Raw genomic sequence first — 26,356 nt, 5'->3', positions numbered from 1 at the left:
AGATGCTTGCTTAAGGGTAAAATCTCATAGTAGCTCCTTGGTCACATGTACTTTATACCTGGCCTTATGAAGAGAGTGCAGCTAATCTTTTTATCATAGACAGAGGTTGGAGGGTTTCATAAGTTGTTCATAATCAAATCAAAAAATTGATGGATGAGGCAGACTGTTGACCATATCAGTAAATATTTGCGAGGGTTTGAGAACACTGTAATGCTTTGGTTGTCTTCATCTAGATTTGAACAGGGAGGGTATAACTTGTTCATTATCTGTATTGCCAATATAGTACAGGCATAGGCAAACTCGGCCCTCCAGATGTTTTTTGAGACTACAATTCCCATCATCCCTGACCACTGGTCCTGTTAGCTAGGGATGATGGGAGTTGTAGTCCCAAAACATCTGGAGGGCCAAGTTTGCCTATGCCTGATATAGTATCATGGTATTTGATCAAATTTTCTGGATCAATTGAGATGGATGTCCACAGTGCTCTTCAGCTATGGAGGGAGAATGTTCAGCAGTTCTTCTCAATATACACATGTCGCCCAGCTTTGTTTCCATCAAACCAAGAAACAATTGTTTGTGCATTTAATTAATGCCTGAACATATGTAGTTATGGACTGGACGAGCACTAACAAATTGAAGCTTATTCCTGATAGGAATGATGACAGGACCATGATGACAGGACAATCTAGGTCTATAAAGATGCTGCTATTTCCTCTCCTAGATGGGGTTACATTGCCTTTAAATGAGAAGGTGCACCACTCTGAAGTATTTCTTGATCCTGTGTTACTGCTCAGTTCTGAGGAGGTGGTCACAGACCACAGAATCAGCTGCAAGTGTTTCTCTAAAACAGGAATGGCAAATCGGTTCCGTTCTAAATGTTATTTACCTGCAGCTCCCAGCATCTCTCAGGATAGTGTCAAACAAACCCCATAGTACTCTTGGTACCTTATTGTCTGGTATTTGATTGATACATTGCAGCTTGATACTGTGGTTGAGGCCATCCACTTGTCTTTAATAAGACGTTTTGTATTTAACTTTGTGGAGGTTGTTGAGACCAAAGTAGTGAATTGGCAACTGCAAAATTTGCAGTGCAAAGAACTCTCGGACTGTGTCATGTCTTCTCCATTGTCATTTGCAGATGCTTGAAGTACGGCTATTGTATGAAATAAATTACATAGAGTCTCCAGATTCTGAGCAAGTGCCACCACTGCCTACGCCAGGCACAGGTTCTAACCCTCAGTCCATTGCTCCCCAGTCTCATCCATCCACTAGCAGCAGCTCATCTGATGGGCTTCGGGATAATGTCCCATGTTTAAAGTAAGTGTAAGGCTAGTATTTCTAAATACTGTATCTCACCTTCATAGACTGCTTAATCTTATTGTAGAAAAAACTTTTGGCTTTTGACATGTGCTGCTTTGGGAGATGGTTACTCATACCTCCTCCTAGTGTATGCTTTACAAAGGTGCCCTAGTAGAAGACACATGTATTGAGCTTGTATCAATGTACAAAGTAATTATATATTGCTTACCCTGTGAAACTACTTATGTGTTTCAATAGCTGTATTTGCCAAAGTTTGATATATAGCAAGTGCAGCTTTTCTTAAAAAACAGCATGCCCGTTCTCAGTCCTCCAGAGAGAACCGGATGCCAAATGCCCCCAACTACACATTTAACTTAGAATATCCTTTCCTATGTCCTTTCCTGTACTGTTTCCTATTCCTTCATATTTGAGATAGAGATTAAGTTATGAGCCTGCAGATTCCTGGTTCAAATTTCAGTTGAGCCATGGACTCAATAGATTAACTTAGGTAAGTTACCAACTCTCAAGTCTAGCTCACCAGTCATGACAAGCCACCAAATTCTACTTTATTGAGACTTGGCAGAGAGCAGAACTAATAGCACCATGAAATGCTCTTTCCTCTGCCATATGTGAAGCATCATCTATTAGTTGCTTTAGACACTTTGTAAAGACATAACATTTTGTCCTGGAAGTCCCTGACTCATAAGATTGGTCTCTGTTATTACTGAATTTCTGTTTTTATAAATGCTTTATAAATGCTTTAAATTAAAGAAAAATAAATAAATGTATAGTAAGTATTGTGAGTCCTTATGATATAATGCTTAATTTTGCAATCACTTCAGCAAATTATAGTTTGCCATTTCATCTTAACTAAGCAAGCTCTGCTGTGTGCAAAACATCATTTACATGCCAGGATTGGAAAATATGTTAAAATGTGACTGATTAAGCAATTTACACCGGGACCAGGTTGGGGGGGTGGGAAAATGTGCTCTCCAGTGCTTGCATGTGATCCTTCTCAACATCTGAACGTGGCCACTTACATTAAAAAGTCTCCTCCACATCTTATGAATCTGTTCCAGAGTAAGCATTTGAAGCTGTACTAACTTGTAGTAAGAAATACAACCAGTCATGAAATATTCCCACTCTAGAAAAATTTATTGGCAGACTTCCACAAGGATAAATGTTGTCTACCTTTCCTGTATATTGCAGAGTTAAAAACTCTTCCCTCAAGCAGTCTCCAGGCTACCAGGTTGAGCTGGTTATCCAGTTAGTATGGGTGAGTGGAGAACCACCTCAGCAAATAACAAGCCTTGCAATCAACTCTGCCTATGGCTTGTAAGTATATTTGGTGCTGTGCTTTCTCTTCCTTAAATCCCATTGTCCTATTGCAAAAGGAATATGACGTTACTGCTAAACTACTGGATTCATGTTGTTTTGATATGCTACTTGTTTCCATGTTTTCAGTAAAAAGGTACTTAAAGGGCCTTCTCATTTATTGTGGTATTCAGCCACAAACACATTTCAGTCTTTGTCCAAGGTTCCCTTTCATTACAATAATGTGGTACCATCTTTGTATATTGCATGGGGAAAATAGCTTCTGCTGTTGGATGTGTACACAGCACTTTCAGAAAAGTCAACAAATGGTTCTCAGCATAGAACACAATCTTCTGTGCCATCTCTGATTTCTTGAATGTCTTGTATATATTTAGACTACCAGCTGTTTTGTGAAGAGGCTTTTTTTGTTTAGTTTTTTGGTTGTATCTAGGCTAGGTGGACATTCAGAAAGAATATGGGAGAATGCAATAATGTGCTGCTGTGACAAGCAGATTAGACAATTGTTGGAGATTAAAACAAGATGGTGAGAATGAAATAATTGAATGTTGGATGTACAGTGGGGTATTCATTTGGGTAATTGTAGAGCAGAAGGTTAGATGATGTGGCTAAGACAATCAGACCAGCATACTAAACCTCTGGGTGAGGCATGGAGGTGTAAGATGTTTTGTAAAAAGTAGAAGTACAGAGTCATCAGTGGTGATGAGGCAAATCTCAAGTGTAGCAGCCAGGAATGGGGAATATTATATTTTTGTATTCTTCTGCAGCCAGATGGTGGATTGTCTCAGCTCCCATTATATAGATGTGAAAATGCTTCTTTGGTTAATCGCAACAGTTCAGAATCAAAAATCTCCTGTTGGTGTTTCCAGCTCATTCTGTTGTTTTTATCTTGCTTGTTGTTTAGAGTTGCATATTATTATGTATTGTTCTTACTGCCTATTTACTTAAACCTGTTTTATAAGAAATAAATATTAACGTAAAACCATGCCAAGCACAAACGCATGTCAAGGACAAACTAACAAGGCAGCTATTAGCTTCTTCCCGCACTGCAACAAAACAGCTACCCTTGAGTAAGCAGTGGACAGTAATCATTTTATGTCAGGTGGAGGTTTGCTATTTAGCAAGGCAATACAGTGGTGCCTCGCAAGACGAAATTAATTCGTTCCGCAAGTTTTTTCTTCTTGCGAGTTTTTCGTCTTGCGAAGCACGGTTTCCCATAGGAATGCATTGAAAATCAATTAATGCGTTCCTAGGGAAACCGCCTTCAGACCAGGTCCGGGGACAGTCTGTCCCCCGACCTCTTCTGAAGGCTGGGGGGGGGGGAACAAGGGCTTCTGAAGGCTGGGGGGGCTGGGGGGGGAACAAGGGCTTCGCTGCCGACCCCCAGCATTTTAAAATCTCACCGGGACACGGGGAGATTTTAAAATGCTGGGGGTCAGCAGCGAACGCTTCGCTGATCCCGGGACGGCAGGCAGATCTGCACCGCCATCCAGAGCGGGGCGGGACTTAGCCCCGCTCGGGATGGCAGTCCCGGGACGGCAGACAGCTCTGCGCCGGCATCCAGAGCGGGGCGGGACTTAGCCCCGCTCGGGATGGCAGTCCCGGGACGGCAGACAGCTCTGCGCCGGCATCCAAAGCGGGGCGGGACTTAGCGCCCCGCTCGGGATGGCGGCACACATCTGCCTGCAGTCCCGGGATGGCAGACAGCTCTGCGCCGGCATCCAGAGCGGGGCGGGACTTAGCGCCCCGCTCGGGATGGCGGCACAGATCTGCCTGCAGTCCCGGGACGGCAGACAGCTCTGCGCTGGCATCCAGAGCGGGGCGGGACTTAGCGCCCCGCTCGGGATGGCGGCACAGATCTGCCTGCAGTCCCGGGACGGCAGACAGCTCTGCGCTGGCATCCAGAGCGGGGCGGGACTTAGCGCCCCGCTCGGGATGGCGGCACAGATCTGCCTGCAGTCCCGGGACGGCAGACAGCTCTGCGCTGGCATCCAGAGCGGGGCGGGACTTAGCGCCCCGCTCGGGATGGCGGCACAGATCTGCCTGCAGTCCCGGGACGGCAGACAGCTCTGCGCTGGCATCCAGAGCGGGGCGGGACTTAGCGCCCCGCTCGGGATGGTGGCGCAGATCTGCCTGCAGTCCCGGGACTGCAGGCAGCTTTGCGCGGCCATCTGTAGCGGGGCGGGCTTCGCCCCCGGCTCCCGATGGCCGCGCAGAGCTGCGCTGATCCCGGGACGGCAGACAGCTCTGCACCGCCATCCCGAGCGGGGCGGGACTTAGCGCCCCGCTCGGGATGGTGGCGCAGATCTGCCTGCAGTCCCGGGACGGCAGACAGCTCTGCGCTGGCATCCAGAGCGGGGCGGGACTTAGCGCCCCGCTCGGGATGGTGGCGCAGATCTGCCTGCAGTCCCGGGACTGCAGGCAGCTTTGCGTGGCCATCTGTAGCGGGGCGGGCTTCGCCCCCGGCTCCCGATGGCCGCGCAGAGCTGCGCTGATCCCGGGACAGCAGACAGCTCTGCGCCGCCATCCCGAGCGGGGCGGGACTTAGCGCCCCGCTCGGGATGGTGGCGCAGATCTGCCTGCAGTCCCGGGACGGCAGACAGCTCTGCGCTGGCATCCAGAGCGGGGCGGGACTTAGCGCCCCGTTCGGGATGGTGGCGCAGATTTGCCTGCAGTCCCGGGACTGCAGGCAGCTTTGCGCGGCCATCTGTAGCGGGGCGGGCTTCGCCCCCGGCTCCCGATGGCCGCGCAGAGCTGCGCTGATCCCGGCACGGCAGACAGCTCTGCGCCGCCATCCCGAGCGGGGCGGGACTTCTCTGCTGTCCCGGGGAGATTTTAAAATGCTGGGGGTCTGCAGCGAACGCTTCGCTCCCGCCCGCCAGCATTTTAAGAATGCCCGGGGCAGCGGAGAAGTCTCCGCTGTCCCAGGAAGGCAGGCGGGGGGGAGCAAAGACTTTTGCCCCCCGCCGGCCTTCAGAAGAGGTCCAGGACCTCTTCTGAAGGCCGGCTGTGGGCGAAAGTCTTTGCTCCCGACCGCCAGCAATTTAAAACAGGTCCCCGGAGATTTCCCTATGGGCTTTCGTCTTGCGAAGCAAGCCCATAGGGAAATTTGTCTTGCGAAGCGCCTCCGAAACAAAAAACCCTTTTGTCTTGCGGGTTTTCCGTCTTGCGAGGCATTCGTCTTGCGGGGTACCACTGTAGTGTATTGGTTTTATTCTCAGCAACTACTTCTAAAATAAATTGTTCTTTGAATAGTTTTTCGTGCAAACTTACATTTCTAAATGTTATATAAGAATAGATTTTAGATTTTGAAAAATAATCAGTTCAACTAGTTCCTAAAAATGGAAAGTAAAATATTGTACTTAACATAAGCATATATTTGGATATCAATCATTCATTGCCATCATATTCTTTCTAATAAATTTTCTTTCAGAGTAGTTTTTGGAAATTGTAATGGTATCGCAATGGTTGATTACATCCAAAAGACCACACTTTTAAACCTTGGCACCGTTGAATTGTATGGTTCCAATGATCCTTATAGGAGGGAACCCCGATCTCCACGTAAAAGCAGACAACCATCTGGAGGTAAGGTCATACACTGGATACTTGCTGATAAATTTTTGTATTGGTCTTCTATTTACCGGACTGCAAGCTGATTAGGAGTGCATGCGACTAGCTTTTTCCTTGAAAGTAACTTGCTCAAACCAAAAGGTTTATATGTTGATAATATTCTGTAGGGGCTTCTTTTTAGAAAGCATCATCTGATTATGGTAGGCAGTCTTCATTTTAAGAGTATTCCAGACTGCCAAATTTAGCATATATAATAAGCACACTTATTAATATTATTATTATTAATTATTACCCCATTTCCCCCAGCCACTGTGGGCAGCTTACAGAACATATAAAAACATAATAAAATGTCAAACATTTAACATTTCCCAATACAGGGCTGCCTTCAGATGTCTTCTAAAAGTTGTGTAGTTCTTTATTTCCTTGACATGGGGGGGGGGGCACATTCCACAGGGAGGGTACCACTGCGTAGAAGGCCCTCTGCCTGGTTCCCTGTAACTTTACTTCTCACAGTGAAGGAACTGCCAGAAGACCCTCTGAGGAGGACCTCTGTGACTGGGCTGAGTGATGGGGATGGAGATGCTCTTTCAGGTATACTGGGCTGAGGCTACTTAAGGCTTTAAAGGCCAGTACCAATACTTTGAATTGTGCTTGGAAATGTACTGGGAGCCAGTGAAGATCCTTTAGGACCTGTGTTACATGGTCCCAGTGGCCACTCCCAGTCGCCAGTTTAGCTGCCACATTCTGTATTAGTTGTACTTTCTGAGTCATCTTCAAAGGTAGCCTCCCCAGTATAATAGTCTACTTCATTACTTTCTATACAAAAAGTGTTATTCTTTACCAAGGTTTATGTGTTCACATCAACCATCTTCCATTGTCTTGCCTTTCCCTGTTTGAGATTTACTTTTCGTCTTCCTTTGTGCTATCACATCCTGTTATCATAAATGCCCTGTTAATTTATTCTGAACTAACTGCTTCACAGAACTACTCAGCACTTAACCCCTTCATTTTTGGACACAATTATTTCAGCATGCTGTATTTGATCTGTTAAGGTATGTATTGGCACATGGAAGCAATCACATAAATTCAGCAAACCACAAGCCTGAAATTCTCAGAGGAGGAAGCGCATATGAACAGAAAATTTTGGAGGTGCTTCATACCTGAAGATGTGGACAAGCTGCTTGAAGAAGTGCAGCCAACCAGCTGCCCTTTGATGCTTGCCCACCTTGGCTTCTGAGAGCTAGCCGTAGATGGTTGGCTGGGTTTGCAATGAGTGATTCATGCTTCACTTGAGGAGAGGGACTGACCACCTGCCTGGAAGGACATGGTGGTGTGGCTCCTCCTTAGGAAGACATTTTTGGTCCCAGAAATGTTAAATCACTATTGCCCAGTACCAAATAACTAATTTTTGGACAACGCTTGAGAGGGTTGTGGCAGTACAGCTTTAGACATTCTTGGAAAAAAACTCTTTGCTTAGATCCATTTCAGTCTTGCTTCAGGCCCAGTTATGGTACTGAAGCCACCTTGGACATCCTGGTTGATGACATTTGTCAGGTGAGAGGTGAGAAGAGTGCAAGCCAGCTCATTCTCCTTGACCTCCCACTGTCCTTCTGGATCATCTCAGGGAGGTGGGGGTTGGGGGCACTGTACTTCAGTAGTTCCAATCCTTCATCCAGGGTTTTTCCAGAAAGTAGTTATGGGAGGCTACTGTTATGTGCCGTGAGAGTTGTCCCGTGGTGTCCTGCAGTATTCTATTTTGTCCCTGGAATATCTATATGAAGCCACTGGGAACTGCCATCAGGAAATTTGGTGTCACCAATATGCAGATGATACCCAGTTCTGTTTCTCTGTTGCATATGAATTGGGAGAGGTAGTTAGGATGTTAGACTGATGCTTAGAGGTGGTGATGGACTGTGTGTGAGCCAATAAACTGAATCAGAATCCTGAAAAGAAAGCAGTATTATGTGTTCCAGGTTCTTGATTCTGGGATGTGGGGACCTGTCATGGTTGGGGTTGTACTTCCCTGGAAGTAGCATGTCCATAGCTTGGGAGTGCTACTGAATTCAGCCTTGTCATTGGAGGCTCAGTTGGCCTTGGTAACTAGGCATGCCTTTTTCCAGCTCTGGATGCTTCACCAGTTACAGTCTAATTTGCAGAGACAACTTGGCCACAGTACTCTATGCTCTGGTAAGCCAGCAGCCAGACTACTGACTTTAGAACTCACATAAGCCCTGTTCTAAAAGAGCTGCACTGGTTGTTGGTTTGTTTCTGGGCTTAGTTCATGGTGCTCACTTAGTCCCCAAATATCTGAAAGACCACCTCCTTTCCTACAGACCTTCTTGGGTGTTAAAATCAGCGAGGTTGGTAGTTCCACTGTTGTTAGAGGTCTCGTGATGTGATCTGAGATGAGCGCATTCTCTGTGTGGAATACCCTCCCTACAGAATTATATCTGTCACCTTCATTATACAGCTTTTTGTCATATGCTTAAAGACACCTGTTGTGAGCATAGTTTGTTTTAATCTTTTTTGAATGCTTTATGTTCTATTACCCTGGGACCTTTTAGTGTAACCAGCCCCTGGGACCTTATAGTATGCAGTAACCACAGTACACCATTCTTCCACAGGAGGAAGAATGTGAAAGAAGTAAAAGTGTAGTGAGAACATGCTTCTTCCCCCAAGTGTTTGGGGATATATGTCTCTGCTTCAAATGCCATGTTTAATGTGGCACACTTCCTGTGAAGGTCATTGGTTGAGTATTGGCTCCACCTGGTGGTTGAAGGTGGGAACAGAACTTGTGGGAAGTAGGCAGCTCCTAGTTGACTCTTGCCTTCATCAAAGTAGTCACATTGCTTTTGAGCTCCTGTTCTTTCTCTCCTCAGGTTTTCTAAATTCTACTTTTTCTTCTTCGTTCCAGTGTTTGCCTTCCTCTTGACTGTTTCTAAGCCATCCCATTCTCCCTTCAGTATACCAGGGCAGTATGGTTGTCGCTCCTAACCTTCTCTCCTCCTCACGACTGCTCCAGCACTTTCTTCTCTCAGCCTGTCTCTTGTCTCCTGAGCCCGTCTTTCTTGGCTGTTTTCTACATTCTATGCTGCTTGCATCTCTCCCATAAATAGAACCCCTTTGCCTTGCCTGCTTGCCTTTTCTCTCTCATCCTGATTTCACCAGTAACTGCTTCACTGGAGGATGGAGGCAGGTTTGTTGGTATTTGAACCTCAGCGATTCTTCTTAGCTGTTTTGGACCACTGCACCTTCTGGTTTGGTGTGTGCTATGTATCCATGCCTCAGCATTCTGGCTTTCTGAAGAGTAGGGATGGCAGTCAGTGTGCTCTCTGGTGGCAATAGCCACGCCTCCTGCCCAAACTCAGCCTTTGAATAAACTTAAAAGTGCCTGCTAAGGCAGCTTTTCCTTCTTCCTCTAAATGTAAGACCTTTGCTCAGCATTTGCCTCATAAACAAGCACTAAGCATCTCATAGGCAGCCCTTATCCATGGAAAGGGATGAATCCATTTATTATATCTGTGGACAGTCTGGACCTTTAACAACATTTGTTTTCACCATTGCCTGGGCCTGATGGGTTTTATCTCTCATGACTCCCACTATGTGCCTTTGCTCTGCAATGGCCTTAGACTTCATTGCCCTCCTGCAGAACTTACCTCAGCACCATTTAAGGGGGCATCTGTTCTTGTTGAACTAAAATCCTTTACAAAGTCCATACCATTTCCTTCTACTTTTAAAAAAGATCCTGAAGGCAGAGAGGGACTCTGCCTCCTTGTAGTATAAAAATATGTTTCATAGTTAATTAATACTATAGTTTTAGAGCCTATTAGTAGAGGTTCAGTAAACTGCTATCTCCTTGGGCCTGGGCTTATTGTACACCATTCCTTGATTTCTGATCTTACCTGAGTCCTTCATAAAATCAGGGAGGAAAAGCCACAGTGGTCCTTTTAGCTTCCTTCTGGCCACAACGTCTGTGGCTGTTGGAGATCCTGATCATGGCAGTATCTCCATGGCACCCTCTTTGCTGTCTGGATGTCAGAAGTGCCTACTTCTCACAAGTTCTGTTCCTGCCTTTGACCATCAGATATGGAACCAATATTCAACCAATAATATTCATCAGGCACTGAAGATCTCCTCTTCTGGTAGTAACCAATGGAACTTTTTGTGTACTCATATGCAATTATGAATTACTATAATAGCCACATGGAACACTGCAAATGTTTCAGATATAAACTGCAATATTCCATGAATTACCACTTCGTAATGGTTGTAAAACTATTTATGGCTATTGAATAAGCAGCAATTCTGGCTCTTCCTACCTACCTTTCCTGGTAGTTCCATATTGAAGATGGTTAAATAATCGTAGTTGTATTAAAAGAATAAGTACAAGTAAGTCTGGCTATTTTATAATATTAGTAATATATTCTATTAAATGAAACAGTTAAACAGCTGAGTAGGGATAGGTTTGTTTTGTCATTAAATTGTTAGTAGTATTAATGGGAAATTTTATATTACGTAAGACAACAAGTAAATTATATTACACTGTGTGAATTCTGGCACATGCATGATTTGTTGTATTTCAGTTGCTGTATTACAATTTCCCAAAAATACATTGTTTGCTTGGATATTAAAGTTTTTCTGCAGATTTTTTTTCTTTCTCCAAATATACTGTGTTGGTGTTTTTGTCTTTCCTTTCTCATTGCTTCAATAAGGCATGCTGGCTGTGGCTTCTTGCATGTGTGGCCTCTCTAACTTATATTCAGAGTCTGTGAAAAAACTTCGCACCTCTTATATAAGTAAGTCATCTCATAAGAATAAAGTGTTTTAACATCCAGTTGATTAGGTTATATGCATTCATCACCCTGAATATTTTACCATAGCCTTTACTTTTCAGCTTCTTTCACTAACATATCAGCAGAGATTAAGTCTATATTAATATAATTATAGACTGTTACCTGAGATACTATCAATATGGAATGTTGGGTACAGTAAGATCCAGATTACATCCTTCATCTATTTTGCAAGCAACAGTAAAAAAGTGGCATTAGTAGATAATAGAATACAAGTCACAAATGTGCAGTGGTGCCCACAAACGTGCACAAATGCGTGCAGTGGTGTCCACAAAGACCTTCATTGGTGCCCTTGGACAAAGGACCAAGACTCTGAACTTTCCTTTTTATTTTTAATAAAAAAGTAAATCTCTAACCCTCCTGGAAAGAAAGTTATGAAGCAAAAATGTACAGGTACCCTTCGAAGCAATTTCTGTGAAATGAGCTAGCCTGGGTGCCTCTGTCAGTCTGCTCTGTCTGCTTTTTAGCCAGCGAGTGAAGTCAGAGCTGTGATTGTTGAGTGTGTTGTATGTACACCAGACAATATTAGTATTGGTATTACAGTTAATTTATTAATCACCTTCTAAACCACTGTCTCAAGGTGATTTACATATAAAATAATTTTAAGTGGTTAAAAACACAAAAACAAATCAATTTAAAACAAACCTAAAACTTGTTATAAAGACCCATTTATCCAGCTGGGAAAGCCTTCTGTTTCTCCTTTCCAGTTAGTGCACTTTTCCTGCTTGTCTTATTTGCTAGTAGTGCCTGGAGTCTCCGAAGTTTATCCTTCCTTTTTTCGTAGTAACCAGGATGCATCTTTCTTGTGGTGGGTCCTCCTGAGATCAGATACTGCCTAGAAGTTATTTTCTGCAAATACTTCTACACAATAAATGTGGGTGAATTTTAAAGCATCCCCTCCCTAAATGGCAAAATTCAAAATGTGAACTTTGCAAAAGAGGCTTAGGCATGTCTCCTGCTGTGCCAGGCACTCATTAAGAAGTCACTGTATAGTTACATTATGATACAATATTATACATGTCGTACGTTTCATTCAAGTAAAAGTGACCTTAACTGTTCTTGGGGTGCAAGTGCAGACATGTCTGAACCACAAAGTTGTAATTGCAAATGGCAGGGTAGAAGATGACCCAATAGGGTGTGTACTGGCCCCAGTATTGTACTGTGCATTTCTTAAAATTTCTGTGTCTCTGTGTTGGTCTGTGGTCTCTGGATTAATCTGTAATTCAGGTTTTGAGCAGATCTGTAAAATGAAGCTCTCTGTTCTCTCTTCGCTATGGAGGGTAATGGAGGGCAGTGCAATTCATTGGTTCTGTTCCTGCTCCTAGGGCTGTTTCCAGAGAATAGTTTGGGGAGGACCATTGTTTGGCACCATGGGAGTGGAGCTGTAGGTTTCATCTTGTCCTCCATGCTATGTAACATCTATCTGAAAATGCTGGGAGCTCTCATCAGGGGGTTTGATGTGAGGTGTCACCAATATGTGGGTGCTAGACCAATGGTTGGAGGCAATAATGGGTGGGATGTGGCCCAATAAGTTGAAGGTGAATCGTGAAAACACAGGTATTATGTGTTCTAAGTTGTTGAGTCCAGGACGTGGGGGTATGGCGTGTACTGCACAGCTTGTGGGGAAGGATAGTCCAGGATACAGGATTTGTCATTTGAGGCTCAGTTGGCCTTGATGCTTAGATATACTTCTTTCCAGCTTTGACTGGTTTATAGCTATAGCCCCTTATGAACTGAGATGGCATGATCATCATACTTAATCCACTGATAACTTCCAGGCTGGATTATTGCAATGCACTCTATGTGGAGCTGCCTTTGAAGATGACTTGGAAATTGCAACTGGTCCAAAATACAACAGCCAGGTTACTGGCTGGGATTTCATTTAGAACACACCTCTTTACTCTAGCCTTTGATACCTGAGATACATATTTTAGATGTAATCTGTTTTAACTGTTTTTAACAAGGGCCTTATGGTGAATGGTGTATAATAATAACTAATATTATAATAGGAAATCTAAATCTGGCTCTTTTGTCAGGAATACTTTTGCTTCTCTTTTTTTCGCCACACCAACTTTTCCAATGCTTGTGTGTATCCTCTCATAGGTTTTACAGATCTCTGATAGGTCTTCCAGCATGAGGCTGCCTAGCTGCCTGTGGAGTTCTGAAGAGTTCTAGATATTAAAGTAGAATAATGTAGTTTTATTTATAACTAACACACACACACATATACATACATTATATGTGTATTATATGTAAGTATATGTGTGTGTGTTAGTTATAAATAAAACTACATTATTCTACTTTAATATATATATATATATATATATATATATATATATATATATATATATTATATATATAATATGTTAAGAAAGCCTCCACTCCTGTGATTTTACAAAGAAAATCAAGAGCTCTTCAGTGCTTAGCAAGCAACATTATGGACAGCCTTGTTTATTGCAAAGCCCATGGACCTAGAGAAACCTAGAACTATAAGATAACAAACGACAGATTGACGTGAGGCTTTGTGAGGCTTTGTACTTCTGCCTTTCAGAGTCACCTTTACACTTCAACACCTTTCATAACAGCATCTCCTTCCAAAGCAGCCCAAGTATTTTATCATCTGTAGTGATGCCTGTTGTTGCTACTTCGGTTTTGTAGTGGATACAGTGCTTTCTTTATCCTAATCAACGGTCTAGATGCCCAAATCACATGTTGACTGTCACTTTGATTGAGCAAGAGTTCCAAGCAACCACCACAGTCCTGGATTTTTCACCACCATAGTGTTTTCTAAAATTAGTGGTTTCTTGGGCCTAGAAGGGCACAGGTTATCAAATAGAGCAATATATTTGAAGTATGTATTTTTAGGCCTTTCATCAAAATTTGATCTGTTTTGGCGACACTGGTAGGCAAATACTTAAACATGTTAAATATTACTAATTCTAGCTTGCTTTTTATAGTCTGTGGTGGTTTTTAAATGTAATCTATTTTTCCTTACATGTTCATTCTTATATTCAACTTGGTTACCTTTCTTTGTAATATCAGACAGACATTCTGAGAGAAAATCAGGACCATCACTGAGTCTTGACCACCCATCCTGTTCACAGAACTCAGCACGCTTACTGACCAGAAGCTTGGTCTGGTCACCCCCTGGGTATGCAAACTTCCAGGAAATGATCTTCTGTGTGTACGACCCTGCGACCAATGGGTGGAAGTTTGCATACCCAGGGGGTGACCAGACCAAGCTTACAATACAGGTAATTTTGCATTAATTTTGCATTAATCACATATATTACATAGAAAAATGACATTGAAAAACGGCTTTCATGCACATCTATACCAACTCCCCTTTTCCCTGAATCTTCATAATCATCCTGTTCCCCAAAGAAGAAACACTGATACTTTGAACAGCAAAACACGTTTGTCAAAACTCTTAGTTAAAAATATAATTAAGTATCGGATTTGATTGTTTCCCCAGTGGGCACAAAAATACCTTATGTGTCATGTTTGTGTCAAGAATTAGAAGTGGTCCACAACTGTTGAAACCTGTTGTGTTCTTTGTATTTTACAGCAGGTCTTTGTGATATTAATGAAGGTACAGCTGTACAAGAGGATCGTTGCAAGTCACCCACCTCAGGTAATGAACTGTTCTTGGAAACGCTTTAGAACAAATAGTACTTCAAAACGCCTTGTAGCAGGCTTCTCTTCTCTTTTGTTTTCATGCTCCAGAAGGATTTTTACTATGCTACTGAACTTTACAGTGGTTTTCTCAAATATACACAATTCAGACAAGTACATACAGCTGGTTTGCCTCAAAGCAATTCTTATATATTTGTCATTATTTATTATTTACAGTGTTTCGAATGCATTACTATAGGAAATACTGTATTATAAGGGGAATGTGTTTTATGTCTCTTGGGCTATCTGTTTCAAGAAGAGATTATTCACAGTAGAAATGTGTTCTAACTCCTACTCTCATCACGATCTTTTATTTGTAGGAGCTTTCATTGTTCTTTTCCAGAGGTAATTTAAGTGGGGAAAGGTCATTCCACTTTTGTCACTTCTGCTGCTGTTATAGTAAAATTAACCAACCGGGTGGAAAGTATACTGTATAGGAATAGGAAGCAAGGAGTGAGTAGCGATTTAATTAAACTTTAGAATCTTTATTTCAGATATGCAATTTGGCAAGTTGTTATCTTTTTCTTAAATAGGAGTTGAGACTTTTTCAGTGGATTAGATTTTAATTGGACCTTGCAAAAAAAACTCCTCCCTCTGCTTCCCTGACTGCTGTTTCAGCGGCAAGAAAATCATCATCATCACAGAATCCAGGGAGCAAGCCGGGGGGGGGGGGGCTTACAGTGTCACCACAGGAGTGTGAACAGGGGCTTTTTGTGTATAGTAAGCCTGCAACTTACACACATTTAACTTGTGCAGATTCAGCTTTATGTGCATGGCAAATTTATTTATTGATTCTTAAAAAGCAGGCAGGGTTCTGGGAAAATGACTCTGGCAATCCCACCCACCATTGGATTTTGACTTGACACAATTTTGCCTTTAGGTGTGATCCCTGGATTGAGCCATTTTTTAATCATGTGTATTAATTTGCTGAACCCAATCATGAATCTGACTTGGGTAGGGAGGAGAGGGCCTCCCATCACTAGAAGAGAATGAATGTAATATTCCCAAGGAATTCAGCAAGTATTCTTATTGAAAGTAGTAGTTCCTGATATAATTTGTATGAGTAATTTTTATTTCCATCTGTACCATGTTGGTATGCATAGAGAAGGGAGGGAAGGTTTTTTATGTTCTTAGTTAAAACATGATAAATGTATGTATGCAGAAAACTATTTACAAAATTTATTTTTACAGGTAAACAAAGGATGTTATTTCCAATTAGTTTTTAAAGTAATTAATAGCAAAACAACCACACTTCAAATCTTTTCTCTTGAATTGAAATACAGAGAATTGGCAAAAGTAGCTGTATTTTCATTTGCTATCACAGAGATAAGTGCACTGGAACACACTTTAGACCTTAATGAAGCTACTTCTTCTGAATTATTTTGGCAATATTGATAATACAAAAATTGACATTTAAAATGTGAACTAGAATCCCTGCTATTATCATGTGAATATTTTTGTTAATCTGAACACAAGCAACCTTTCCAGACTGTTTTGTTTCCCGCTTCCCAATTCCCATCAGAAAATATGTATCTTCTAGGCTTTCCTTTGGTTGTGTGGTCTCATCTGTACCAGAAAATTGTAGCACCAGCATAAGTTCAAAAAATTAAAGCTGTGTATGATGAAAGTAAAACATGGAAGATGCAAAACAGGAGATATAGGTGAATACTCCCTCTTTTTTTGCAGGAAAAAAGCCTAGACTTATAAATCATCCATAATACCCAAAGAGGTGTTTATTTAGGGGTTTATTGTTGCATATGATATGGATTAGGATATATAGTCTTTCTCATTTTGTCATCTGTCGTAATTTTTTTGTATGCATCCTTTTTTTGTTAATATCCATTTCGTATGTCCCTTTCATTCTTATCTTCACTCATTTAGGTTCTGGTTCTCCCAACAATTCTGATGATGATCAAAAAATGAATAATTTTATAGAAAAGGGTATAGTATTTTTATTTTTAAGAGAATTATCATAAATTTTCATTAGCTCATATTTTTAGTAAATTGACATTTTGTATTGAAATATTATTTGCAGTGAAGACCAAAAGCAGAAAGTTTTCCAAGATGGTAGCCAATGATATAGGTAGGAACTAGAAAAATTCTCCTTTGCTCCTTACCTGGGACCTTATTCTATGCAGCGCTTAACTCTGCAGCAAAACAAAGCACGCTGCATTATATTTGTTAAATTAATATTCTCCTAACCATAAGTGGTGTTCCTTTGGGCTGCTTCTCTGCTAATATACTGTACTCAATTATTAACACAATTCAAGAGATTGGGCTCTTAATTTTCTCTAATTGTATATGCACATCCTTCTACAAAGGTTTTGGTTTCTATTCAGAAATACTGAAAGGGTTCAATCCTGTGAGCATTGCCGTATAAAATGGTTTTAACATAGGTTCTCAAAGTGTTAACGCTAATTCTGAAATGCATGAACAATGGTTTTAGCTTCTTGGCAATAAAGTACATAACATTTTAATTCATGTATTTCAGCGATAAGTGTATTCTCTCTGAATCCTTGTTGCTAATTGATCTTTGATCACTGACAATTAAATTGCAAATTACTTATCAAGTTTGCAGTACATGCATAAGGTGGATTGAACCCTTCTGTTGTAAGAGCATAAGAAATAACCTTATTGCTTGGATATGGTTGTTCTGCTTTTTATTTTAGAGTATATCTGTTAAACCTATTGGTCATCTGTTTGAATGGAAATTAAATTACTTAGCAGACTTTCTCCCATTTATCATTATTTCTATCTAATTGTTTACTTGTAGTGAGATTTTACTAATTATGTGTAACAATATATATTTCAGAGTAACCACAGTGGCTTATCTATCTTCTAAATTTGCATATTTACAGCATGTTGTCTAATGGTTATTTTCTTGATCATGTTTCTTCTTTAATATCTTCAGTTTAGCACAACGTTCGGTGTCAAAGGGAATTTTATAGATTTAGTTTTAATGTGTTGAAACAACATATCTGTTAATCTGCAAGTTGTGTGCAAGTCACTACAAATTAAGTGCTTCTCTTCCACTGTTACTCTTCCTGTGTCAACAGGACTGGCTTCTAGGATGCTGTGATGCTCATTCTATGTGCTGCTTTCATTCAAATGTCAAGAGAGCAATGAGGTATCCAGCCACAAAGAAGTCACAGCCATACCTCTCTAGTATGGTTGGGAAATAAAACCAGAAGCTTCTCAAATTAAGGAAGTTTCTACTTGCTGTCTTTTGACTTGACTTATTAGCATAGTAAAAAGGAAATGACGGGGAGATTCGCTCTCACAAAAACTGTCACCCACAAGCAGTTCCATGATTAAAGGAAGCACCTGTATAATGGGTAACTAACCAGCTAGCCTGTGTGGCATTGTGCATAAGTGTCTGTAAAAAGAATCCTAGAAGATGCCACAAATTTATTGATGTGTGCTAGATATGCTAGTCAAAAGTATTAGGTTCATTTTCAGAGACAAACTCTGGGTGGAGATGGATGTTGCCGTCATGCCACTAGTTCTCCAGCTGTATTACTTCATGATATGCATGACACACCTGTATGCAGCACCAGTTACCTCCAGGTAAAAATCTGCTGCTTTGCCATTGTGTGCAGTCAAAAGAGAAAAAGAAATAACAAAGGAGGGAGAGAAACTGAAGGTTTGCCTCACAACTCCACCAGCACCCAGGGACACATGAGTGGTATTGGTTGGTCTGCTGCATTAAATGGCAGTGATTGATACTGACAAGAAAAGATTACTTCCCTCCTCTCTCCGCTTGAGATGCTAGCCTATCTCTTACCAGTCAAGGTGTATGTGCATACAATATCCATATGGCACATGTGCCTTACCAAACATCCTATCGCCGTGAGATAGTGGCAAAGCTAAATCCAAGGAAGAGCAAACTGTAGTTCAGACTCTGCTCTAATTGTGGCATGAAGGTTAGAACAATGTGAGCATTTTATCTGCAAAGTGACTAGTGAAAATGTCTGACTTGGTTACAGAAGATTCTACCTTCTGGATGAATGAGGGAACAGAAGACCATTGACCTCTGGAATAGATCCACCATAAGGCTCTGCATGGATGCAATAGGACGAAGAAAATCTTTGGCAAATTACCACTTTTGAAAGTGGCCTCTGCTATGTCCTGTTGCAGTCAGTAGTAGTATTCTGCTGTTTGCTGAAGCAGCAGAAAGACTTAAAAGAGTGTAATCTTAGTTACTCTGTATACAAAGAGGAGGCATATTATCAAGAGGGCTCCTAGAGGTTAAGTCTGGCTCATGACAACTAATCATACATTTTTCATCAGCTTTATCTTAAGATAAGACAGAATAGCAGTCTTGCAGAGTTCTGTTGGACAGTGCAGGAAGTTTGCCATGCTCCTTCTACAGGTCTTCAGATTATCCAGAACTTGTGCAAGATTTACCTGTAGGCAGGTGATCTGTTCCTCCAGCCCCTGCACCTCCTGGGTAGGCAGTCTATTCCCCACCCCATGAATCTATGGTGCAAGCAGCAGCAGATGGCTGCCAGCTGGAGGAACGATGCTGCAGAGCCACCCATTCAAGTGAGAGGACCTTGGGGGGAAACCAATTGTTCTGGACCAGGTGAGCTGCTTCCTGGGCAGGCGCAGTATTCTTGCTTTAACAGTCTAGGCACTGAAAGGAGATGTAGTGTGCCAGGTGACTCTGTGCTGGGCACAATATTTCTGAAATTTGATCTACTTTGACTTTAACGACCTCATCTTTCAGTGCCAGGCTGGGCGGCTCTGCAGTGGCTGGCATCCTTTTTTCGCTGGGCCTCACCCAACATAGCAAGGATATATTTGGAGGAGACTCAAAGGCACACAAAGATTCAGCTGTTTGGCTTGCAGAAATGAAAAAAGCATACAAAGAACGTTAAAATTATTGTTATTTTAAGATGATATATCTCAGTTTTGTGTTGAACAGAATTCATGCAACATAAAAAGAGATAAATAATAAAGTAAGCAGAAAATAAACCCACAGCAATAGAAGAGAGTTGCCAAGGGAAATAACTATTAGTTATCCCAAATATCCTCTGAAACTGTGTGTGTCATGAACATGGGGAGCCACAAGCAAGCCCTCCTCCTCAGTAGAAGGTATTTTCTGGTGGTGTCTGGACTGCAGATGACTGTATTGCTAGAGATGATTAACTATATGAACTGCTTTCAAAATGGTTCCTGTAATTAATCAGGCACCATTAACTGTATAGCTAGTTAATTTTGCCAACTGATTTAAACTGCAGTTAAGTTGGTATGGCACAAATTCTGCAGGTGTGGCAAAGGAGTAAAGGAAAAGAGACAATTGGTTTACCCTCTGAGTTGTTGCTTATATGCTGTTCTCACTGTGTCAGTTTTATCTACATGCTGAGATGCCCAATAATTATAATTTATGAACTCCTTTCATGAGGTACTGTGTGAATTATACTAATTTGTCCATAACAATTGCTACTTCTATGGCAAAGGTTAGTGTTTTCAGTGAGCAGGATTAGATCACCTGCTTATGTTCTGTGGTCATGTCTCTTGGTATTGAATCTGTATTGGTCATAATACCAGACTCTGTATTGGTCATAGTACCAGACTCTTTAGATGTTATGTTTGGCCTTCTCAGTTTGGTTCTTCTGATAGTGGCTGCCTATTTTAAACAATGAGCAGTGACTGATTTAAAAGAGATTTTACTTTCTGATTTGCTTTTATCTAGATTACTTGAGATCTGTGTTTAGTGAGCCTCTTTCATTGAAAACAGCAGTAACATTCCTACTGTAGGCATGTGTGCATTGTCCCTATCTGATGACATCTAAAGCTTTGGGGTTTGATGCCTCCTAGATGGGAATTACCTGGGCCTCTTTGAGAGCTGTTTTTTGTGGTGCCTTGCACTGAATACTTCCTATTGGCTGATGCGGAGTGCAATTTTGATGGGGAGATGGATTAAAATACTCCAGTAATAATGAGTGTATTTATATATTCTTCTGATCAGGTCTTCAGAACTCACTGAAATTTTCTTGCATTTTTAATATGGCTACAAATTTTCTTTGTGTGTGCATGTGTCGTTGTCTGTCTCTCCTATGGCTGTCAAGGTCTCCACTGTGACCTGGGTGAATAAATACATTTTTACCAAGCAAATGAAAACTAGCAAAATTTTAAAAATCAGACTTGTAAGTGGCCTTTAAAAATCAACTTGTTCAAAACGATATCTAAATGTAATATGTGACCATATTAAAGTCTACACTAAATCTCTCAGAACTGGTTTTTCAACTAGCAAGGTTAAAATCAATACCATACAAACAAAACATAAAGTATAACAATTTTACATCACATAAAACAAAATAAAATTTAAAACCGCATCTTACAACAACCGGTATAAAACAAACTAAAAAACAACAACACAGCAGCAACCCTTTCTCCTGTCTCCTCCACCACCCCACTTTAAGCACATCTAAACAAAATGATCTTAACCTATTGAAAGAAAGGAGAGCCAAACAAACCTTCCTGAAGATGGAATTGCATACTTTTAGACACCATCAATGAAAAGACCCCAGGAAGGGCCTCATGTTCAGAGTGGGGCATTTGAGCAAGTTTGTATGGAAAATGTAGTCTTAAAGGCTCACCAGTCCTAAAGTATACAGGCTTCTCCAGCTATATTTGGAGTTTAGGTATCAACTAGTGTACAGTATGTTCTTTGACTGTTCCATCACCTTCTCACTTTTCTGTCCAGTTTACTTGCAGCATAGTATTACCTTCTTTTATTTATTTAGAACATTTATATCCTGCTTTTCAACAAAAAAATTCTTAAAGTGGTTTGCGTATGTCAAGACAGCTTACAAATACGTATGAATCTTGTTTGCATTCTCAGCAGGGTTGGCTTCCACATGTAGATGTTGTATTCTAGAGCACAGGACCAGACTGCTTCAGGTTCTGTTTGTCTCTGCCTTGACAATGGGATAGGGTGGAAGCACCTGCACACTAGAGGAGCAACGGTACCCTAACTGGGTCAGGGATGCTTCTTCCACATGGTTCTTCCCTCTGTTAAACAGTGCTGTTTGACAGCAGTTAGATTCCTTGCAGGTATGGATGGAGTTGCCCTCTGCCAATGGTGGTTCTGGCTAACTTGGCCTCATCAGTGGAGAAAAGAGTCCTTCCCCAGGAACATAGTTCATGAACTTATTTTCTATACAAATTTGTCTCCAATATATTCCCAGTAGCCACTCTTTTGTGGTCTTTAACTTTACAGTGTAATTGTGTGAATTTTTCTAAAATTTGTCATTTTTTTGTGGTTCAGCGGTTTTCTATTCTTTTTGTAGTGTTAGTATTCCGTTGTTTGAGGGAGATGGTTGGAAAGATGCTTAAGTAAACTTGACTCAATTTTTAAATCCATACAAAATCATACAAAATAATGACTTACAGTGCACTACAATAAAGACATCAGAGATTCTGAGAATTTTAACTACTAATGTTCTTAACTGTTCATAACTCCAAAGAAGGTACACTGCCATACTCTGACTGCACACTTGTCACTAAAACCTGTTACAAATATATGTGTAAATGCGCATACCTTCCTTGCTTACAACTGTTGTGTATGATTTCTTATTTTGGAACCAACAGCTTAAATTCTTAGTTTCATAAACTCTTTAAAATGTGATCATTCTAGCTTTATTATAAAACTATACGTTATTTTTCAGCAAAGATGTCTAGAAAATTAAGCTTACCAACTGAACTGAAACCAGAGTTAGGTAAGTGTTTGTTCAAAGCCTGTATTAATGATGTTTACAATTTTTGAAAAGGCTGCGGAAAAAGAAACACATACAGTGACCTAACTACTAAGTAGGGGGGATTCCATTTAATTTCCATTGTTGTATTCCAAAATTTGACAATATTTAATGCATGTGAGCAAAATGCTTTTTCATCTACTTGGAGCCACTTTTATGTTCTTCTCATTTAAAACCATGGGAAATCTACTGAAATAAGACATAAAAATTTCTTCTTAGGTTCTTGTTTTTTAATCACCATGTTTCACATTATTATCAGTTTGGACACTGTATGGAAAACAAGAATAGTTTAAGGAAATCCTATATACCTCTTTTCATAGCCAGTGTGGTGTAGTGGTTATAAGAGTGTTGAGTTAGGACTTGAAGATCCAGATTCAGATCTCTATTGAGTCATTCAGCTCACTGGCTTACTTGAGTCAGTCACTTTCTCTCAACCTAACCTATTCCACATGACTGTTGTGTGAATAAAGAGGCATCGGAGGAATAACGTGTGCTGCCTTGTGCTCCCTAGAGTAAAAGCAAGATATAAATGTAAAAAATAAATTGAATAAATAGGCTGCTGCTTCAGCTACATAATATTTCTTAAGATCTAATCAATCACCGGAGTCTTAAAACAAGTATTTAATGAAGTGCTATGTGCATCACAATGGGGTGTTGCTGCAACTGTATACACAGTTTGAGAAACTTAGGCAAGAATACAAACAGCTGCCTTTGAAACTACCATTACTTTTAAATATAGTTTGCTATTCTGGAGTAGTGGGATACAATTAAAAAAAAATTTAAAGTACCATTAGCAAATGGAACTTCATAGTTCTTCAGATCATGGCCTCAGTAGTGAGGCCTTAGGTTTTAAGATCCATGGGGATATAATTGTGTGTCGGTCTTGATTGATTTTGATTGGACCATTAGCATATAAAACTAAAATCATGTATACATATTAGTAGTACAGTAGGCATACGCTCATGTTTAAATCTGAATGCCTTTATGAAATCATGCTGTTTTCTTGAACTATGTCTTAGCAAATTTACATGTCCATTAAAGCCCTTGCTGTTTTACTAAGGAAATAGTACTGTAGAGTTCTCTATCAAAAGAAAGGTACAAACTAAAATTCAAAGAGGCAGAACTTAATGTCAGGCACATCCCCTACTTTCAGTGAATTATAAGGTTTTTGGTTTATCTTATTTGTTACAGATGTGCATGTTAATCTTGAAATTTCAGTATTTCTTCACACTTTTCTGATCCTTCTGCTTTTTTGCAGTTCTTCTTTACAAACATGCTTACTAAATGCAGCAAATCACTATATAATATCAGGTTTAAAAGTCTGGTGTTCGTATGAAAATGAGATTTTAACATACTGTACTTTTGAAAGGGACAGTATGACCAGTATGGCAATTTAATAGGTCAGAAATCATTTTCATGCTTTCAATGGATGTAAGATCTGAACAATATATTTACATGGACTGAACTGTGTCAGGAAATCTCAGTGTGTTCTTCCTCTCTCCTTCAAAATGCCTTCACTGCTCAAATATTGGCAAAGGACAGGAGGAACAATGCTATGTTCTTGCTACGTTAGCATAGAGAGTTGAGTGCATTCAACATGGTGGCTTAACTTTTCAAGGCACACTTCAGCTCCTCTTGGGACACACAGTTTGGAAATCTCACTGTTTTACAAACTTGAGAAGTATTGAGTTTTTGTATAAAACTTTCTGCCATAAAAATAAAACCACAATTTTGAAAGTACAACTACACTTTAAAACTAAGCAATAAGATTAAGCAATATAACAAAATAATAGAAGCATCATCAACATCATCATCAATAACAAAAGCCCTGCTGGAAACAAATAGCTCCTGATAAGCTTAATAACATCAAAAGAGATGGGCATGCACTGACCTTCTTATGCAGTGGCCTTCACAGTTAATGCTACTGCCATAGAAAGGTCCTGCCCTGTACCTTTATCAAATACCGCCATTGTGTTGCTAACCGTATACTACAGATACACTAAAGCAAACACCCATAATTAATCTTATCTAGACAACTGTATCGTACTCTACCACCATCCCCTTCCCTATCTCTCCACATTAAATACACACGTTCAATAGATTCTGTGGCTGGGTGGTCTATGAGAGTATATATTTTAAGTGTGTGGGCTCTAGTTTTTAGCTCAGAAATCTGACCTAACATTATATTGGTGTTTTAAAAAAAAGTACATTTAAGGGTTCATCTAATTTACATAAGCAAATAGATCCTCTGTCCTAAAGTTGCAATAACTAGCTTTAAAAAATAGTGAGAACTATTAATCTGAACTAAAAAAGAAATCAATAGCTCTCTGTATGTAAGTGTGTGTGTTTGTGTGTGTTTGTAAAAGAACTTAAAATATGTTTACATCATTTTCCTCCATAGTGCATAGCATCTCATAAAACTAGTCAGAAAGAAAATGACCAAGCTGGTCTGGGAAATGGCGCATCATGCAACATTATGATATATATCTTTTTTTAAAAAAATTACTTGATCACAGCTGTGTTGTCCTATCTAACAGATAAATGTGATTATGATAAAGTCTGGTATATTCTGCAAGCCACTTTTCATGTACAGATACATAGATTCACTTCTTTGTCGATACTTGTAGACAGTGATGGTGCTCTTGTGGGCGCATATGTGTATGTTCAATGACATTTCTTTCACACTTGTTACTTAAGTGTTCACCTAAAACATGCAATGTGTGAAATGGACTTAACTGTAGTGAACTGAGTTTTTATAGACGCCTTATAGCTAAACTGTAACTGTCCTTTAAAGTGGAGATGGACTATTTTTCATTGTGTTTAAATTAATATTAAATATTTCAGATGTTAGAGACAACTCCTTCAGCAGATCCAGGAGTTCTAGTGTCACCAGCATTGACAAGGAATCTCGAGAAGCAATTTCAGCTCTTCATTTTTGTGAGACTTTCACGCGAAAAGCTGATACAGCACCTTCACCCTGCTTGTGGGTTGGCACTACGTTGGGTACAGTTTTAGTCATTGCATTGAATTTACCCCCAGGAGGAGAGCAAAGACTACTTCAGCCAGTAATTGTATCTCCCAGTGGTATGTATTTCACAAGGCTGAGTTTACAATGTGCAAAATACTATGTGCTTTTAATTCTTAATGTGGTGTTGTGATTATGACAGTCATCGGCACAAAAGCAAGAAGGCCGTTTGTTGGCTTCTTCTGGCGTATTTTGCCAGAAAAGTGAACTTTCTTGTGAGAATTGTGATTGTTGGCTTCTCTTATAGTGCTAAAGTTTATATATAATCATATATATTCATATATATATATATATATATATATATATATATATATATATATATGCAGGTTTTGGTGTCCTCGGGTGTCTTCCCGTGTAAAAGTTGGGGTGTCTAGGCGACGTTTCGACGAGGTCTCACTCGTCATCTTCAGGCTGGTGCTATCGGCTTCTTGTTACTGGAACAGAGCAGGATCTCAGTGTTTGAGTTCCTATAAATACTGTTGAGGAGGTGTGGCCTCTAATGTTCTTGGGCAGAGAGGAAGTTCCCAGGCTAGTGTGCCTTTTCTTCTTTTGTTTCTTAATTACTTGAGGGATATCTTGAGTGATTTCTTGAGTTGTATCCTGAGTACCGCTTAGGTGGGTCATTAGGTGTGGATTAGTTGCTAAAGCCTTTGTGTCTTGACCTCTTGAACTTTGTGAAGAGTTTTTCTGAGAAGATGGTTGTACTGCATTTTGTTGTGCTCTGGCTTGGCTTCGTGTATAGGGGCGAGCTGTGGTTTTGTGGTCTGTGCCAGCCAGATCTGTGTAGGGATTGCAGGGGGGTGCAGCATCCGGAGGTGCCACCATGGTTTGGCTACTGGATG

The 26,356-nt window shown here is 40.7% G+C and overlaps 1 protein-coding gene across 8 annotated transcripts in view; it reads left to right on the top strand.

Moving 5' to 3' along the window:
• STXBP5 (syntaxin binding protein 5) overlaps positions 1–26,356 on the top strand; it is a 124,796-nt gene that overhangs the window by 75,918 nt on the left and 22,522 nt on the right. For 3 of the 8 annotated variants that reach the window (XR_013392223.1, XM_028723617.2, XM_028723622.2), the window contains 8 exons: positions 1,139–1,317; positions 2,509–2,634; positions 6,065–6,216; positions 14,620–14,685; positions 16,608–16,667; positions 16,762–16,809; positions 22,403–22,453; positions 25,334–25,573. Coding sequence is in view for 7 of the 8 variants with exons in the window: in XM_028723617.2 (XP_028579450.1) it covers positions 1,139–1,317; positions 2,509–2,634; positions 6,065–6,216; positions 14,620–14,685; positions 16,608–16,667; positions 16,762–16,809; positions 22,403–22,453; positions 25,334–25,573 (922 nt within the window). In the remaining variant the exon portion in view is untranslated. Of the gene's footprint in view, positions 1–1,138; positions 1,318–2,508; positions 2,635–6,064; positions 6,217–10,913; positions 10,998–14,619; positions 14,686–16,607; positions 16,668–16,761; positions 16,810–22,402; positions 22,454–25,333; positions 25,574–26,356 lie in introns of all 8 variants that reach the window. The other 5 variants (XM_028723623.2, XM_028723619.2, XM_028723618.2 and 2 more) reach the window with 5 other exon arrangements.

The sequence above is a fragment of the Podarcis muralis genome, chromosome 3, assembly GCF_964188315.1.
Source record: "Podarcis muralis chromosome 3, rPodMur119.hap1.1, whole genome shotgun sequence".
NCBI classification, from domain to species: domain Eukaryota; kingdom Metazoa; phylum Chordata; class Lepidosauria; order Squamata; family Lacertidae; genus Podarcis; species Podarcis muralis.
The sequence above is the reverse complement of the archived record's forward strand: the minus strand, read 5'-3'. Positions and strand labels throughout refer to the sequence as shown.